The following is a 20,189-nucleotide window of genomic DNA, read 5'->3' on the forward strand; positions in this document are numbered from 1 at the left end:
CAATCCCTACAAGATCTCTGTTATCTCATTGAGAGGCTTACCCAAAACTGTGTAACGCCAACTATAAATATGTTGGCATGAATACAGAGTGTGAAAATTTCTTCCTCTCTTTCTTTTTGTTCTTCACTTTTACAAGTTTATCATGGTATCAGAGCGCTTCTTCAATCGATCCTTATTATGGTAGGCCGGATGTCATCAGGGTTGAGTCCGCTCTCCTCTGATTAATGCGGTTATTTTCTGCTTGCTGGCGCTGGCACAGAGAAACCAGTTGGGAACAGCGATGGTATCACCCTCTTACCCTCTTTTGTTCTTTTGCTTCTTTCTTGTTTCTGCCTTGCCTTCAGTAGGTGACATTAATTCAGGAGGAGGCTCCAGCCAGGTGCCTTTTGAAAGAGCAAAAACCGGTAAGAATTAGGGCTGTCGACAAGCCTTTGACGAAGTTTCTAAAGCCTGTTTCCATACGATTATCAGCCCCAATAAGGAGGCAGATTCTACTGTCTGCTCTTTTGTCTCGTACTAGTACTCTCTATTAGACAATATCCTACATGCATGAATTGATAAAATGGTAGATCAAACTTTTGCTACTGCATGAATCTAAGCCTCAGTTATGTGCATGCAGTGTCAATAGAAATAGTCGGTGCCTGAACCTTCTTTCTTTTGGTGATGTAAGATATTCTTTTGTCTAGATTGCTTAAATAAACAACAAAATCTGAAACAGTAGCATATAGTGTAGACCATGGTATATCGTACCTTCCGGCGGGGATCTCCGGCACTCTGACGGGGTTTCGCTGGGCGAGGCTCCTTTTTTCACACTAAAAGAATCGGTCAGATGGTCAAAATTAGAAGAGCAACTGAAAATTTGAAATCAGCTGGCTACTTTGTAGTTGGATGTTTATTTTTTAATTATATATGATTAAAAACCCATTATAAAAGATGAATTAAATCATTTAAAACCATATATAAACAATTAATGATCACAAAATGCACTTTCTACCATGGTTTTTAACAATACAAAATTAATGATGGAGATATGTCGAAACGTCATGTCGGACACATCTGCCACCGTTTGTGTGAAGCGATCATCCGAAGCTGATGGACAACTGTGTGTGGCTGGCAGTTCATTAAAACATTGTTGATTATTCATAAAAATAAAAATTAAATAATAATTATTTTTTTAATGTTACATAAGCCATTATTTTTTATTATTGTAAATGCCTTATATCAAACTGAAAAAAAAAATGTTGGCTGGCTTTCCACTCATGTTTATCAGATATTTTAATTCTAATATGGTCCCTGTTTGAGAACCGGAACTCGTCCGCATAATTATATATTAACTCACCAATGTCGTGCATGCAACATATATGCACGAAAAAAAAAGGGAGTTCAGGTATTTTGAGATTTTTTTTGAAAAGGAAATATCTTCTTGGGACTTTTATCTTTTTCACGAAGTTTCCCTTTTTACTGGCCACAGGTTTTCTAGTCACTACATGCTTCAGTGCATAAACTTTTTTTTGTGCACTGCACATATGTGTATTACGCGTTAAGTAAAGAAGGAACGGGTACCATATTCAGGTTGCTTTTAAAATATGTTACCGAGTTTCAAACCGAGATCTCCTTAATTGCTTATCGATGTTTATAGCCGAATTAGAACGATAGTCTTACGAATGACGACGACGATGATGATAGTTAATGAACATTAACGTTCATGAATGACGATGACGATAGTTAATGAACATTAACGTTCATGAATGACGATGACGATGACGATGACGATGACGATGACGATGACGATGACGATGACGATGACGATGGACGGGAGTAAACGGAAATGTACACACCATGTATCGATCAGCGTCAAGCTTTTACACACACATATATATATATATATATATAAAAGCATGAAAAGAAATCCACCAAATTCATGACTGTAGAGATAATGAGAAAAGATCACAAAGTTTACCTTGCTTTTGACATTCAAACCTCATTGTCTGCCACCCTTGCTTAGGAAAAGGGCACATTTATAATTCTTTTTATAGATTTCAACGAGCGCCCTTTCATATTTTCTACAAATTATAAGCAAGGATTTTTTAATCAAATTTACCAAGGCATGAAATCTCTTAATTTCAATTTTTCATTGATAGGAAAGCTGAGGTTAGACATATTGGTACTTGTTTTTAGACTGACTGCCGACCAACCAGACCAACCAGCGACTGACTGTCGACCAACTGCTCAACCGGTGATGGACTGCCGACCAACCACTGGTTGAGCTGGTCACGGTACACCCTTCAGCAGGAGCGGAGGGAGGGGGGACCCGCCTGGGCCATGGCCTGGGTGAGCGTAGGAAAAAAATTATATTGAAAAAACAAAATTTTTTAGTTTAGCCCGACCCATCGTTCCTTTTGGCCTGCCTCTGAAAAAAATCCTGGCTCTGCCTCTGTTAATTATAATTTACTATCACTCAAAAAACAGTGAAATTCTCCAAAAATGTAAGTGAGAAAGAAGACAAAATGAGAAAGTGTGAAACTCAAAGGTCTTTGCGCTCTAAGCCTATATGGTGATTTCTAAACATTAAAGGAGAAATTTAGTACTTCTTTATCTTTCCAAGAAACTACATCGAAGATATTAACGATGAAAGATCTATATACTAGTAATAATCTATAAAAAATAAAACTTATTCTTAAAAAATTATTAGTACATAATAAATGGGAGTGACCAATAAGGATATATATATCATACCATTCGCCCAAAAAGTCAAGTGCATATTGTTGGTATCAAGATGTAATTTTGCAAATTATATTGGAATACTAAAAACTAAGCACCTACTACTGATATGCATCAAACTCTACCACATCGTGTTGGTCATAAAATAAGATAGAGATAAATAACTTTTTTATTTTCTTAATATATTGGTAGTCATTTTATACGGATTGTGTGCACAAATATTGATAGAAATTTTGTGTGCATGGACAAAGTTCTTAGGCTATTCCATTCAAATTTCAGATTTAAAAATCAGAATCATTCAGTTTTGATAAATTAAATAAGTTTTCACATCAAAAATCTCCTTAAAATGTCAATATTTCAACAAATGGCTTGATTTAGTAAATGACACGATTTTTTATATAAAATGTAATTTGTACCTATGCGAAATTTTTTTTCTCTTCACAACAGTTATAAAGGATAAGATATGGAGAAGACAAGACACCAAATTGCAAGGCTAAAAAACTTGTGCTAAAGTTTGAAAAACCCTAACTATGTTAGGTCTTTTTGGACAAAATTGGGCAAAAAAGAGTATGTTGGCCGATCTTAGTCGTTGAATGGCTCGCCAACTCTCGTCTCTTATGTCTCCATAGTTTGTTTATTGTTGCCCTTTTGTTTTATTGTCATTAATGATTGTCTTAATGATTGTCAGACCGTGGGTCCGTACAAATCCTAGTGTGCTATAAACCTTATGCATAAATTGCCTTCAAGCGATCAATCTAGTCAAAGCCAAGATGGTTAATCCACCAATTCTTGGTACCAAATCAATTTATTCATTGGCCGGTAGAAGGTCCCGCACCGTATGTATACTATTCATTTTAATTTTTTTAATATTAAAGAGAAATTTGTATCATTGTTATTTTTTTTTGGTTTACTTTTCTTAATTTTTGATGAAACGTTTTAATTGTCGATTCATAGCTGATCGAGCCGAATCACTGAATTAATCAGCTGGTTCACTAAATCGGCAGCACAACTGATTCGATTGAATTCAATATTCTAAAGCCACTAATGTGGACGCAAGCAGTGTTAGGAACAACGCACAATAAACTCTCCTCTCACACTCTCAAGAGAGGGTTAGAAGCAACAATGAAGAAGACAAAGATTTACGTGGTTCAGAGCAAAATCTCCTACGTCCACGGTCACACAAATCTCTTGTATTCTCTCTCTCAGAAGAACACACAGACAGACACACAACAAGCGGCGGCCATCCTCAAAACATAAGGATTAGGGCAAACCCGCATTTGTACAAAATGACATATATGCCCTTACATATGGAAATGAGTGTCCAGTATGGATCAAGTTCCATACACCAACAATCTCCCACTTGGAATTTGATCCATCCAAGTACTTGTACATCATATACTCAACCTGTGCGACATCTCCTCATCAATCAACCTTGGAGACCAACTGAGGTTAAACATAACCTCAACTTCTCAGCAGTCACTGGCTTTGTCAACATGTCTGCTGGATTCTCTGTTCCACGAATCTTTTCAAGAGATAGTATATTCTCTTCCAACAAATCTCTAATGAAATGATACTTCAATTCAATAAGCTTTGTTCTAGTATGGAACACTGGATTCTTGGCTAAAAGAATTGCACTTTGACTGTCACAAAAGAGAACACTCTAATCTTCCTTTACATGCAATTCTTTTAGAATAGTCTTTAGCCAAATCATCTCTTTGACCGCAGACATTTAATCTTCTTTCTGGTCTGATTTTCTATTTCTGCTTTCCACCTTTTGAAAACAGTAAACACGTCAGATTTATGTTTGAGAAAGTAAACTCATACCTTCCTTGTACAATCATCAATGAATGTGACATAGTATAGGGATCCTCCAAGAGAACGAACTGGAGCTGGTCCCCAAACATCAGTATGCACTAAGCCTGGGCACCGGGCCGGGCCCCCGTCGGGTACCCGGTACCCGGCCCGACTCGGGCCCGGGCCTTGCTTTTATAGTAGTCGGCCCGTTAGTTACCGGGCTCGGCCCGGCCCGGTAACTAACGGGCCGGGCGCGGGCCAGCCGCTTTGGTCGGCAGCGGCCCGCGAAGCCCGTTGTTTTTTTTTTTTTTAAATGAACTTCGTTACTCGTTAGGGACCTAGGGTTAAATAAAAATGAACTTGAGCTTAGAGAGTTAGGGTTTACCTTTCGACCTTTCGTCGTCGCCGTCGCCCGTCGAGACTCGAGAGATTGCATTTGCGGCATTGCCTCCTCTTCGCCCATCGGCTGCTCCTCCGATTGTCGCCGTCGCCATCGGCTGCCTTCTCCGGTGACCGTGTGCCGGTTGCCGTGAAAGGTCTTCAAAGCTCGTCTGGAAGCCTGCTTCAAAAGGGATTGTTTAAGAAGGCGCTAGAGCTCTTTTGTGCATTATAAGAAAATGGATTAACTTGTGCAGGATTTCAAATCTAAGATTTTGGTTTGTCAGAACTCTGAAAGATAACCCAACATTGCACGTTATCTGCAGAGTGAAACTTGTTTACAGCACAATGGTGTCTTGCTAATTGCTATGTTCATAAATCTAGTTTAGCCCATCAGTCTGTAAACTATCAATATGCCTATAGAAGAACTTGATACTCCATGGTGTTTCATCATCTGAAGCTGTAAATTGTGCTGCCTCCTGCATTCGTTGTGTCTGAGTTTTTTTCAATAACGGGCAGGGCCAAAGCCCATCTCAGCCCGCCCGGCCCGTTATTAATCGGGTCGGGCTGGGCCTCGGGCCTTGACCGAAGCCCGAGGCCCGATATGACTTGGGCCCGGCCCGGCCCGATGCCCAGCCTTAGTATGCACCAACTCTAGCTTTTCCTTTTTTGGAGGCCGTCCAACTTTGGAGAAAGTGACCATTTTCTGTTTCTCGAAAACATAGTCTTCACATAGCCAATGTCTACAGATTTCAAGTCATGCAACTTGTTATTTGTTGTCATGATCTTCATTTCCTTCTCACTCATATGCTCAAGCCTGTAATGCCACAATAATGATTTATTCTCACATTTCGCCACAGCCACTGTGTCTTTCACATCTGCAGTCATGTACAAAGTGCCAAGTTTGTGATCTCGTGCTATAACCATAACCCCTTTGGTTATCTTCCAACATCCACCAACAAAGGTAGTAACATAGCCTTCGTCATCTAACTATCCGACTGAAATAAGATTCCTCTTCAACCCTGGGACATGTCTGACATCTTTTAACTTCCATACATGTCCATTCTGCATTTTTATGTGAACCTCACATTTTCCTACAATATCCAGAGGTTCATCATCTGCAAGGTATACTCTGGCAAATTTTCCTGCAACATAGTTGTGCATACTTTCATTAAAATACGTTGAATGAAAAGATGCACCAGAGTCTAAAATCCAAGACTCTATAGAGCTGTGTACACTCAAGGCAAGTGCATTAGCTATATTTTCTGTTGCTGCATTTGCTGAATCATCTTCACGATTTGGGTTCTTCTTCTTCTACAACCTGCAATCTCTTTTTCGGTCTTCTGGCTTACCACAGTTCCAGCAGCCATCACTTCGAGGTTTGGATTGACTCATTCCCTTAGATTTGGACCTTCCACGCTCTTGGTAGCGTTGATTAGTTCTGCCTCTATTTTGAACATTTAGGGTAGAACCAAAAGGTTCTCCTGCCTCTCTTCTGCGAATGTCCTCACTAAGTATTAAATCTCGAACACCACTGAACTTCAATTTGCTTGACCCCGATGAACTACTCACGGTGGTCACAGTGGCACTCCAACTATCTGGTAGAGATGACAGTAAAATTAAGGCTTGAACCTCATCATCAAACATAATATCCACAAAACATAATTGAGAAGTAATAACATTGAACTCATTTATGTGATCCGTAACAGAGGCACCTTCAGCCATTTTCAAATTAAATAATCGACGCATCAGATGTACCTTATTCGAAGCAGAGGGTTTTTCGTACATATCTGTTAGCTTCTCCATCAGACTTGCTGTCGTCTTCTCGTTAACAATGTTGAAGGCGACGTTTCTGGCCAGCGTCAACTAGATGACTCCAAGGGCTTGTCTATCCAACAACTGCCAATCTGCATCGGCCATTGTTGCGGGTTTCGCTCTCATGAGCGGTTCATGCAGTTTCTTCTGATACAAGTAGTCCTCGATCTGCATCTTCCAAAATCCAAAGTCTTTACCGTCGAACTTTTCGATTCTGACATTTTCTTCTTCCAGCACCATTGTTCCTATCTCGAACGAACCTGTCTCTGATACCAGTTGTTAGGAACAACACACAATAAACTCTCATCTCACACTCTCAAGAGGGGGTTAGAAGCAACAAGGAAGAAGACAACGATTTACGTGGTTCAGAGCAAAATCTCCTACGTCCACGGTCACAAAAATCTCTTGTATTCTCTCTGTCAAAAGAACACACAGACAGACACACAACAAACGGCGGCCATCCTCAAAACATAAGGATTAGGGCAAACCCGCATTTGTACAAAATGACATATATGCCCTTACATATGAAAATGAGTGTCCAGTATGGATCAAGTTCCATACACCAACAAGCAGGAGCTGTTTGGCAATAAAAAGAAGTTTCTGTCTCATAACTTTTCTGAACAAATTGGAGAATGTCTCATGAATCTGTTCCAATTTATTTTCAAAGAACCTTAACGAAACAGTAAAAATGTATTATTTTCAAACTATCTTATTACTATTTTCAAAAGTTTTTTTATGAATATGTCTCAATTTTTTTTTATAGATTAATAAAACCGTTACAAACGATAAAGCAACCCATATGATACAGTAATTATTATGGTTTACCTGAAAATGAGACCTTTGGGTAGTTAGGCTCTTACGGATTGCCGTCGTGCAAGACGACCTGGCATATTAATTTAGATACACAAAACACATTTCATAAAAAAACGTTCGACTTTTAGGCAAATAAAACGAGGCAGTTTTCGTTCAAAATCAATTGATTAATTAGCGCGAAAATGTTTCTAAAATCAAAAGAATGCATGCAAAAACTTAGCAAGAGAATAGAGGGTGTTCGAGCTTACTTCAATTTTTGTCAAAGAGAAGGTCCACCAGCAATCAGCAGCGGCTGCAATCGAGAGCTTATAAAAAATTTAATTTCGTGCGGGTTCGCTGGAGAGCCGGTCCCCTTCCTTTTTTCCTAAGCTTAACACAATGGAAAACAATAGAATATGGCAGGATGATCAAACCCGAATCAGAATCAGAAAATTGATAAGATCCGCTTACTAGCCAAAACCTCCAGTAGGTTCTTCTAAGTTGGATTAGTTCAGAGATATGGATTTAATACCCCTTTGATCATGACGATTTGACCCGTTCTAGGAAGTTAATTGCTCCACTCTTAATTAGATTGAGTTGAGGCTGTTCGATTAATGGAGGAGTTACAAAAGCAGCAACTTCTGCTTTGCTTTTTGAGGGGATAAGAAAACACTTTTGTATCTCTTTATTAAGACAAGAGGTGAGAAACTGACAACCATGAATCTTCTCGTCATTGTCATGCTCCATGTGTCATATTGAGTTAAAAATAATGATAAGTGTGACATTAAGTTACCAATAGTAATGATCATTGTTGTGCTTCCATATTAAATTATAAACAATGATAAATGGTGTTAAGTTAAAGAATGTGTGATAGTTTAAATGAATGGTAAAACTTTGAAGATGCAAAGATAAAATAATCTTATGACCGTTATTTTCTTGAAATAAACAATAAGAAAGTTTATTTTTTTAATGACTTTCAGGGGTTGTCTGACATTGTCTGACAGCAAAGACAGTTTGAGAGTGCAAAATGAATTTGCACCAACGTATCAAAAAGAAAAAAGCTCTCCAAGATACTAAAAAGCTGAATGAGACCTCTTATTAGCCGCAGGAAGCCCTTCCCTGTTTATCCAAGAAAAGCAAATTTAACCAAACAAACAGAACAAAACCCCAGCGAAAGAGCGCGAGGAACTATGCATGCATAGTTTAATTATCAGATTGGCCTACGACAAATCCTCAAGACAAACCCTAAACAACATCTCTTCCACAGCTCCAATTCCCCTCAGGACTAAAAAAAAAGAAAAGGAAAAAAAGAAAGAGCAGGAAATTAAATTCTCCTGATGCTCCATTGTAGGCCTCCGGGTCTTATGAGGAGGAGTCGAGCCAATCTTTCCTGGGTAGGAATAACTTTCGGGGTCCCCGTTGGTAGGTTTGGTTGACCTTATGCTCTTCTTTCGGCGGGGGAGGGTCGACGTTAAAAGCAATGGAGGTCCTCCATTGTTCCCGCAAGTCCGCCAGTATCGGTCCTTCCTCTTGGGGCTTTGTGTCTTGTATGTGCGCGAGCTCCTGTACAGCCACCTGGGCTAGGTCCTCTAGCCAAGGTAGTGGCTCCGGTTCCAGAGTGAGGGGGACGTCCATCTCCCATTGGCTCCCTTGGTAGATTTGGTCTGCCTGCCGCATTTCTTCCTCGAGTGTCTCAAGGAAAGTCTTCTCCGGTTGAGTTGGGGCAGTTGGGATATTAGCGGGGGGATCCGCTGGTGGTTTCTCTGGCTCCTCATGCTCTGTGTGGTCAGGGATGTCCGCGGCAAAGAGGGCACGGTATGTCCGCGCGTTCCCGGTCTTCCTGACCTTCCCTGCCCTTTGTTGTTGCTGGTAGTCCAAGCGGATCTTGGGCTTGCTTTCTGGCTCAGCTGGCAGGGGTGGAGTTGCCCTTTGTTGTTGCTCGTAGTCCAAGCGGATCTTGGGCTTGCTTTCTGGCTCAGCTGGCAGGGGTGGAGTTGCCTCGCGGCTGGAGGCGGCTGTACCAGTGACTGTAGGGCTGCCGGCTGTTGTGTGAAACCAATATATGTTTCTAAGACGCCTTACCCGCCGTCAGGCGACTGTAAGATAATTAAGCAACATAAAAAGTTTACACATTTGAGAGCTTAGGAGAACCTGTATAGTAGCTTCTGAAGGTGTCCGGAATCGTGTGATTATGAAGGGAGCTGGGTGAAGGCGCAGCCAGATAGCGAAGTTGAAGGCCGGTGCATGTTTGCAAAGTGCCTGAGTAGCAGATTCTGCAATACTTTCACGTTAATTCACATGTTTATTCTTACTCAGACGATCAAAGTGATGTATACATGCCTTTACAAAGGTCAGGCAGAGTAGTGATTTAAAATACGGCTACGAGCTATACAAGTTTTTACAAATGTTTTTCAAATAAGTCGAAAGGTGACAAGTTTCGCCTTAAGGTACCTTAAGGGGATAAGGAAAAAAAAAAAACATCACTGGCATTTTTCAACTTATGATTTTATACAAAGGGTGATGCACATAAAAATTAAACCTTGGTCGCTCCATGTTAGATTCGTCGCCGGCCCTCACTAACCTGCATGCCTTGAGTCTAAATGCAAGACAGGTTTTTGGATGCTTCACGAACATCAAAGTATAACTACCCATCTAACAGTCACGGCCGCCCTCACTAGGTCAAAATTTTCGAGTTTGTTTTCGACTCAACCTGGGCTTTACACTGCGGACCAAAGTGACAGCTATCTTCACCTGCAGGCGTCAATGGAGTACATACCACAGATGGGATGCTAACATGAATAATATTCTTAAAAAAAAAATTGAGGTTTTCCGCAAATAAGTTGAAGGGAAAAATGTGGACCCCCCAGCAAGCTTTCTCTGGAAGGGGAAAATGTAGGACTAAACCCTAAGGAGTGCAAAGACAAAACTGTAACTATTATTTCCAAACTTTTTGTTATAGATAGAATGATATTCAACTCATGGCCAAACATCAACCAAGTCTATATACAAGTTATACTTAAAATGCTCATGAAAATAAATTGGCATCTGACACGGCCCTCCCCACTGCAAAAACTGGTCCATCGAGCATACGTACAGGTTATGTTTTCACTGTTAAGATAAGAATAGTGAGCTAAAAGCTCCTAGGATTTAAGTGGGTTATTTACTTGCGGTTGGAACTTTTACACTAAACTTGTTAGGTGATACGATGGTTGGATTTTGAATCTTCGGACTTCTTTGTGGCGATAAGCAACCGAGGTATTCCGTCCCTCAGGTTAAGCAAATTAGTTTAAAAAGGTTTTTTAATGAATTTGATGGAATTCTTAATCAAATAAATCACATGCTTATCTAGGTTTCATTTTGAAGAAGAAATTCACAAAAGCGAGGGAGGAGGACGGAGAGTCACGTAGGGCAAAGGCGACAGAAGTGTACGTACGGTAGCTCAGGCCCTGCGGAAGCTCGGGCGTTCGGCATCGGTACGTCGCTGGAACCTTTTGCAGACAACCGAAACAAAGAAGATTCAGACCAAAACATTGCCGGCAAGTGATTCGCCATGGGCAAAAGAAGTATGAAGAGGGAAGATGAGGACTTGTTTTACCGTAGCTGCATAAAGATAGAGGGAACTGCGACTTTCTCATCGTTGGAGGAGTGAGGTTTGCAAAAAGAGTGGAGAGATTGTAAGCTTGTACAGAGAAAAAAGCCGCAAATCCGCTGACTCGATCCTTGCGTTCTGAGCTCGGAGCACGGTCCTTTTAGAAACCAAAGTAGACGCACATGATTCTCATTCCTCACAGTCCTGTAAAAGGAAAATAAAATTCCTCACAGTCCTGCAAAAGGAAAATAAAGGAGCAAAAGGAGAAAAAAAGAAAGCTAAGCATTGAAACATTGGAATATCACGGCGGAACCGGAAACAGCTAATAAACTCGCACTGAGAAAGAGAGAGGGGGAGAGAACCAGTCTTCTAAGACCTCGAGAGGGGAAAATCTGGCAAAGAAGAAAGTGTGGTATTCAAAAGGATAGTTAGGTACTCCACAATGTCCTCACGATATCACGTCTGTGTTTCCCACCGACACTATTGCAATTTTTACATCGTTGAAATGACGCAGGAGTGCTTTGTTACGAACCGGCAGAAATTGCAGAAAAGACGGTACGCGGTCTTGTCTTCCCCTCGACGCACAGAACAGTGAGAGAACGGGAGCATTTTCCTTGGCCATTCCTTTTCCGCAAAGAACTTAGAAAAGAATGCTTTATCCAACGCAGAGAAACTTCCCTACGAAAAGAAAAAAAGGAAGGCGGAAAAGCATTCCTGGCCGCCTTTGCCTTTGAAGAAATAACTAAACAAATACTCTGCAATGGCAAAGACTTTCTTCCTTGGGGTCATTTTCTCGCAGCGGCTTTGAAGAGTCGGGAGAAAGTATACAATGAGGCCTGCACCCCCACTTTTTGCGCTCAAGAAGAGAAGCACGGAGAGGAAATAATCTTCCTAAAGCATGCTCATCTGAAATAAATCGGGGTTCTTTGGAAACCAACAGTTTTGAAGGATGGAAGAAGACGAGAACACCTCTTCAGTTATGCCGCTTAACCTATCTGGAACCTTTAGACAATTATATGCAGTATTTAAAAATAAAAAAAGTTTGCTCATCACTGCCGCGTCTCCATGAAAAAGAAAAAAATGTCGATCGCATTTTCGCAGGACGACACTGAAGAAAATGGAACGCCTTCGGAAAAAGATTTTTTACGCGATCATATCCACTTCTTCCCGTCCTCGAACCAACCGAAGTTACCGAGCGACAAATTCTCTTCCTTAAAAGGCGGAAATGTTGCAAGAAACTACTTGAACCTCACTCAGTTTACTTCCAGAAAACCCGCATTTTCAGCAGCAGCAAGAAACATGGCCGGCATCCTGTGCACGCGCAATCGACTGCTGGGACTACACCAAAGAAAACCTCCTCTTATTGAAGTAAGGAGAATGCAATTCTCAAAACGTAACAAACCAGCAAAAGCGAAACCGACTGCAATGTGCATTGAAGAGTAAAGCCTCTCCTCCAAGCAATCGCAAAAAATAAACGAAAAAGACCGAAAAATATCCCGACCTACCGATCGCTTCCAGCAACCAGCTCCGAGTTCTCTCATTCGCCGTCGGATAACCTAAACCACAGCAACTAACAAGTGCAGATACGTTTCTCTTCAAAAGACAGTTAGCGCAGATGAACTCGAAGAAACGCCGAACAAAAAACGCGATCCACCGAGAACGGGCTACACCGAGCCCGCACAGATCTCTCGGAACGGAAATCTCAGCTTCCTTCCATCAAACAGCAGCAGAAGAACTCCATAAAAAGGCATCATCCACAATTCAAGCCCCGACACTCTTTAACTTCTTTCCCTAGCGTCTTCCTCCTCAAGCAGATGTAAACGAAACAAGAAACTAAGCAATGCGATCTACCGGTAGCTCGCGAGTTCGAGATCTCGTACCTGAGATAACTCCGGCGGGGATCTCCGGCATTCTGGCGGGAATCCGCTGGGCGAGGCTCCCGAACGGAACGGAAGAAGAAAGAGGCGTGCTGGGAAAGCCTCCTGAGCTGAGGGGAGGGGTTTATAGAGTTCCGGTTGAGTGGGGGAACAAACAACTCAGGAGGTCCCATTGAAGTTTTAATTGTGTTCAATTCACGGTAAGAAACAAAAAGAAAACAAAGTTTGAGATAGTAGATAATAAATGGTTGCATTGAATAAATGCTATCTTTTCACTTATAGCAACCTTTTGGTGGGGTCAAGCGTCCAATACATCTGCCCACTAAAGCGCATTTGTGAAACAATAGTCCTAGCGTCCCACAAATCTATTCTAATATGCGCAGCATATTTATTGAACACTACTTGAGTATTCTTACTGCCCAGTAACTGGATTGAGACCTAATCGGAATCAGAGAGACAGTTGTTCCAAGAGCATATGGTTTTGGTCCCATGAGAACTTTAGTTAAATGTTTGAATATAAGTTGGAACTGCATGACTGATTTAGACGGCGCACCTCTCAAGGTCATATAATTTGAAAGAATAAACATGAGGGTCGTTAATATTTTCTCTGTGGATTGACTTTTTGAACGCAAGGATAACCATTCCCAAGTTTCATATTGCAGACAATAGTTTGACACAAGAACTTCGAAGCTTATCACTATTGTCTCATGTTTCACAAGAACTTCGAAGCTTATCACTATAGGCTACGCATCCACAGAGACTTGGGAATATGAGCTTATCACTATTGTCTCATGTTTCACAAGAACTTCGAAGCTTATCACTATAGGCTACGCATCCACAGAGACTTGGGAATATGAGCTTATCACTATTGTCTCATGTTTCACAAGAACTTCGAAGCTTATCACTATAGGCTACGCATCCACAGAGACTTGGGAATATGAAGCTTCGAAGTTCTTGTGTCAAACTATTGTCTGCAATATGAAACTTGGGAATGGTTATCCTTGCGTTCAAAAAGTCAATCCACAGAGAAAATATTAACGACCCTCATGTTTATTCTTTCAAATTATATGACCTTGAGAGGTGCGCCGTCTAAATCAGTCATGCAGTTCCAACTTATATTCAAACATTTAACTAAAGTTCTCATGGGACCAAAACCATATGCTCTTGGAACAACTGTCTCTCTGATTCCGATTAGGTCTCAATCCAGTTACTGGGCAGTAAGAATACTCAAGTAGTGTTCAATAAATATGCTGCGCATATTAGAATAGATTTGTGGGACGCTAGGACTATTGTTTCACAAATGCGCTTTAGTGGGCAGATGTATTGGACGCTTGACCCCACCAAAAGGTTGCTATAAGTGAAAAGATAGCATTTATTCAATGCAACCATTTATTATCTACTATCTCAAACTTTGTTTTCTTTTTGTTTCTTACGGTGAATTGAACACAATTAAAACTTCATTTTAGCAAATAATCGTCCTCATGAAGTAATACTAATCTTAGCAAATGTTCGCCTTTGCTTCATTTGAGCCGGATATGCTTGGTCTTGAGGAACGGCTTCCCCATCAACAAAAATTAACTTCTGAAATTCTCCATCAATGCCGTCGCCTGTCAGACTTGAGAAAGGTGTAACACATCAACCCACTAATAAAAGATTTTTGGTTTAGAATTAATAGTTTTAGTGAAATCCAAATTGGGCGCGTTGACAGGGAGGGTGGATTGTCGACGACTTTTGGTGCGTCGCTGAGACTCCGTATCTCGGCCGCCGAAGTCAGGCTTAGACCCGAGCCCATCGCTGACAACACGCCACCCTTCGACACGTGTCATTCAGAGACCAAGCGATAGTAAGTGATTAGGCTGAGGTGGAATGTATGAACTTCAGGTTTTGCAAGGTATACTGTATAAGTCAATGAAGCAGGTTCATACATTCATATTTCTTATTCAATTCCAATTAAAATTAGCAAGAAATGAAAAGGATTTGATACGTGAAGTAGAAGGAGAGATGGAATGGAAGTTTCAAGTTGGCCACATCTTTAATTAAAAAACACCATTCATTGTCGTCCGGCCTCACCATCAGGTGCCAACTTGTTGGGATTGGGATATAAGTTTTTGGTAAATAGCACTGTTTCTAACTTGCAAGTGTCTCCAACCACATACTTTTTTTTGTTCTTTTGGTGCTTCTGATAATAATGGAGTTAACAGTGGAGTTTTCTATTAGCAGGAAGTCGAAACCTTCACTAATCTTTTATCCTTTTAAAGTACAAGACTTCATTTCTTTGATGTGACATACCATTTTTATCGTACTTTAACTTGCATGCCAATGATACATGACGAAAATTCTAACAAAAAATTGCCGGCTACCAATATCAAACTTGTCTATTGATCGCATTGACACAGTCTCTTAATCGTTTGATGAAGAAAAATGTGAATTCATAAATCGAAATATTGCAAGAAGTTCGACCACTTTTAAAGTACTATTATGTTCTTCACTCTTTTCTCTTTCTCCCCCTTTGTTGCTGTGGAATCATGTTCAATTGGCAACCCTACGATTTAAGACTAAGTAGAAAAACGATAGGATCAAGAATTAAGGATAATAGAGTTTCAGTAAATTAATTTTCAGGTAGCAACACCCCCTACCTGCAGTAATTACCTTGAAAACCATAAACTCTTTCTCACCCTAGTCACAACACAGGTCACCGTTCAGATGCTTTCTATAAGATTGACTAACCAGGATTACTAAAAGGAAACACGAAAGCAGAAATTGAAAGACTTGGAAGAATTTACCATTCTTTATTCCATGCTTCCAATTAAAAGAAAAATTTTCATGTGAATGGCATTCGAGTACCCTAAATATACGTTTTTCTATTATGGAGAATTATTGCACTTGGCAGTTCCATTGGTCCCTTTTTTCTTTATTCTGAGTTCTTCAAATTAAATTTCACACGGAATCAAATTTCCGAAAGTGTATCATGCTAGGCTTCCATACCTAAAAATTATCGCGTTAGCCTTATTACCACAGGCAGTAAAGTAAGTTTGAGCACAAGACTGTAAGGTAGAACACTAATGAATCCAAATTTAGATCATAAGATTCGACATTTACTTGTGATCAGATCAGATCAGATCAGATCCTTTTGAATCAGACCAGATGCTACTTTCTTTACCCTGATACTGAGCAGATTCGTATCCAGATCTGCAGCCACATCAATACAAAGGGATGGTATTTAGGCTGAGTATTAGGCTCGAATCGAGACCTGATTCAACTCGTTAAAAAAAAAAAGTAATATTATTTTTTATATATAATTGCAATATTTGTATCATAGTCAATTATTATATTAACCCGAATCAGAATCAGAAAATTGATAAGATCCGGTTACTACCCAAAACGTCGAGTTGGTTCTTCTAAGTTGGCTTAGTTCAGAGATATGGATTTAATACCATTTTGATCATGACGATTTGACCCGTTCTAGGAAGTTGATTGCTCCACTCTTAATTAGATTGAGTTGAGGCTGTTCGATTAATGGAGGAGTTACAAAAGCAGCAACTTCTGCTTTGCTTTTTGAGGGGATAAGAAAAAACTTTTGTATCTCTTTATTAAGACAAAAGGTGAGAAACTGACAACCATGAATCTTCTCGTCATTGTCATTAAAACCTTACAAAACTTCCATTCAACTTTCATGAAACCAATGCAATTTTAAATGCGGGTATAAAAAAATCTCAAAATTCCAGTCTGATTTATACTTGAATTAGGATTGAATTTGAGAGTGCTTTTAACATATCATAAAGCAATATTGGTGCACATTGCCAATTCAAAAAGTATCAAAAACTAAAAATTTACCACAAAAAACCAAGATTATTGTTGGACAATTTAAAATGCATCAACTTTGTTTTCCGGTCTACATGAAGAAGGGCCGATTTTGATAAAAAAAGGAGAACATAAAATTCATGTCGTTTGGGGGATCTTTGTACATAAAATTAACACACTGATGCAGTTAATCTTTTAAAAATGACTGAAAAAAAAAACTTTTAGTTTTCCCTTTCTGCCTTCTGAGATTTGAGCATTTTATGGTTCACAAATATAGCGGTACATATGAATGTTAAAAATCTAAAATTAAAATACCAATGGCAGCTTGATCTGTAGATTAGACTTATAAGATACTGAAAGTTGTTGTTCGAAACCTGGTTCTGACAAAAAATGAATTACGTTATTTTCAATTTAACTCAAAACAATGAGAGAGAAATAGCTATTTTCAAATTCATATTTTATGAGAAATTCTAGGTTACTGCTAGTGGTGCACTTGACTTCGACTGCTTTTTCAACTGTCCCAATTAATTCAGTTGATAGTGGGTTCTCCATGAACTGCTATACATATATATATATATCATCACCATATATGTAGTTGATCAACAGTAATAAGGTCAGTCAGCAGTAACTACAGAAATAATTGAAGACAGAATGCTTTAAGTTCATAGTAGAGAAGGAAACAGGTGCATTTGATTTGCTTATTTTATCTAGTGAAAATATTCTTATTATTACGTAGTATGACAAGGAGTTGATGATGTCGAAGGTGGCCTTTCGAACTAGCAGCACCTGAACTTAACAACAAACTGGCCAGTTATTGTATGCATAAAGAACTTGAAGTTTCCAGGATTGGAGGGGACGCACCCTGTCCGCCATTTAATCTGAAAGTGGTGGTTTCTGTCGGTTGCAGTCAGTAAAATAGTACAACACCATGGACGGTATTTTCCTTGCCGTCTACGTCCGAAGGAAAAATACCGAAGGTCGGTGCTTTGCACCACATGGTAGAAAGGTATCCGTTTATTGGGGTTTATTCAACACTGTTCCACACATGGTGAGTGGTCGCAAGTTAAATCTTTGTAATTTGCAGTCACCAAAGAGAGATGAATATTGTAAGGAAATATGAAGGGTGACAAGACGCATTCTGTTCCTACAGTTTTGGCTTCTTGTCCGTTTTAGCAAGCCTTGGTGGCCTGAGGCTGAGACTCACCTTTAGCACGGGGGAGAAAGGGAACCCACAGCTATCTTCGTTATTGAAGGCTGAAGCACCAGGCTTGCATAACATATTTGTTTTGGCCAAGAGTTCAAAAATGCTCATCTGAAGGCCACAGAATGTAGCTCCTCACTCTGCAATTATTGCTTACAAGATCGAAGCTGATCATATGATTTAAAGGCATTAACTTTCACAAGGACTGCCTAAGAATTATGCCTGTTTGTCACACGCGTGATAAAGAACCACCGAAATCAAGGAACATACGGAATGAGGAGAGCTTGACACGGCTTCCCTGAAAAACAAAGTTAAGTCCAAAAACAAGACTTTTTGTGTATGCAAACCAATTTGATTGGCTTTATGCGATCAAGCACCGAAATTCGTCATAAAAGTTCAAATTTTCATGGAAAAATGCAGATGGAAGTACGTTCGCTTTTACACTAAACTCACACATGAAAATCATTAATAACAATAAAACAAAAGGGCAACAATAAACTACTAGAGGCATAGGAGGCAATGGAGAGTTGGCAAGCCCTTCAACGACCTACGACCTACTATTGGCCAACATATTCTTTTCTGCCCAAGAGAGCCCAACATAGTCAGGGTTTTCCAAACTCTAGCACAAGCTTTTTAGCCTTGCAATTTAGTGTCCGTCTCCCCCATGTCCTCTCCATTTATAATTTTTGTGAGGAGAGAACTTTTTTCTCATAATAGGTACAAAATTACATTTTATATGGAAAGTTGTGCCATCTACTAAATCAAGCCATTTCCTAAATATTGACATTTTAAAGAGATTTTTGCTGTGAAACATTATTTAATTGATCAAAACTAATATCACGATGATTCTACTTTCTGAATCTGAAATTTGAATGGAATAGCTTAAGAACTTTGTCCATGCATGCAAAATTTCTATCAATATTTGTGCATACAATCCCTATAAAACGACTACCAATATATTAAGAAAATAAAAAAGATATTTATCTCTATCTTATTTTATGACTGACACGATATGGTAGAGTTTGATGCATGTCAACAGTGCTTAGTTTTTAGGATTCCAATGTGATTTAGAACACAATGTGATTTGCATCTTGATACCTACAATATGCATTTGACTTTTTGGGCTAATGCTATGATATATATATCCTTATTGATTACTCCTATTTATTATGTACAGGTAATTTTTTAAGTATAAGCTCAATTTCTTACAGATTATTCTGAGTATATAGATATTTCATCGTTAATATCCTTGACGTAATTTCTTGAAAAGATACACAAGCACTAAATTTCACCTTTAATGTTAAAAATCACCATATAGGCTTAGAGCGTAAAGACCTCTGAGTTTCACACATCAACTGTCACACTTTCTCATTTTGTCCTCTCTCACTTAAATTTTTGAAGAATTTTACTGTTTATTTGAGTGATAGTAGATCATAATTAAGTTATACCTATTTTTCAATATTAGTATAATAATAAAGAGTGGTGGTTGGCTAAGTATTATACACTCTTACATATGGTTTTTTGTTTTTTTTTTCCTAAACAAAGCTTTCTATGGCCCCAGTAATGCTTTTTATGTTGTTAGTATATCAATTTAAAATGAAAGGAAGGAACCCTTTACAAGCCTTAAACGGAGTGCAGCAGCATAGGTCTCAGCGATGCCGTGGCAGCATCTCAAGCAGCCCTCGGCAGACCATGTACCTCTACAATTTGCAGTTTTTGATTCGTAATAAAATGTGCACATCAATTATTTATGTCACTTTAAGAAGTTTATATTGCATTGGTTTTAAGCAGGATTTATATACATTGGTTTTCCACGCAAATGAACTAATTTTTCTTCTGATCTTAAATGGAAAGAACGATTGATCACAAGATCCAAACATTAGTCAGACTCATAATTTTTGATAAAGACATATTTAATGTCAACTTCTAATACCTATTTCTTTGGACACGTTAGCGTCAACGAGGGTTGGTGATTACTGGAAGGTGACAAAACCAATAATAATAAATAATAAACATAAGGTTGTCTTTCTAACAAAATGGGATAAGGAAAAAGAATATATATATTCTTTTTTCTTATCCCATTTCAGAGACTTCACATATCAACCTTGTGAAATCATAGATCATGTACCTCTGCAATTCCATAGCTAGTCAAATGGAATCAAATATTTATGAGATAAAACAAAATTAATGGAGACTTTTACTTTGAGCAACTGTCAATAGA

General features: G+C 39.2%; 1 protein-coding gene across 5 annotated transcripts in view; it reads right to left on the minus strand.

Annotated features, from left to right (window-relative positions):
* Positions 1-13,104, minus strand: part of LOC116254745 (transcription factor bHLH153-like) — a 46,575-nt gene extending 33,471 nt beyond the window's left edge. The window contains exons 1-5 of one of the 5 annotated variants that reach the window (XM_031630538.2): positions 12,970-13,104; positions 11,096-11,293; positions 10,934-10,988; positions 9,652-9,773; positions 8,572-9,542 (exon numbers count right to left, since the gene is read on the minus strand). In XM_031630538.2, coding sequence (XP_031486398.1) covers positions 8,863-9,542; positions 9,652-9,773; positions 10,934-10,988; positions 11,096-11,135 — 897 coding nt within the window. In that variant the 5' untranslated portion in view covers positions 11,136-11,293; positions 12,970-13,104 and the 3' untranslated portion in view covers positions 8,572-8,862. Of the gene's footprint in view, positions 1-8,571; positions 9,543-9,651; positions 9,774-10,933; positions 10,989-11,095; positions 11,325-11,621; positions 11,739-12,337; positions 12,376-12,969 lie in introns of those variants that run through there. The other 4 variants (XM_031630541.2, XM_031630539.2, XM_031630540.2 and 1 more) reach the window with 4 other exon arrangements.
* Positions 13,105-20,189: the final 7,085 nt, after the last annotated feature.

The sequence above is a fragment of the Nymphaea colorata genome, chromosome 5, assembly GCF_008831285.2.
Source record: "Nymphaea colorata isolate Beijing-Zhang1983 chromosome 5, ASM883128v2, whole genome shotgun sequence".
Lineage (NCBI taxonomy): Eukaryota > Viridiplantae > Streptophyta > Magnoliopsida > Nymphaeales > Nymphaeaceae > Nymphaea > Nymphaea colorata.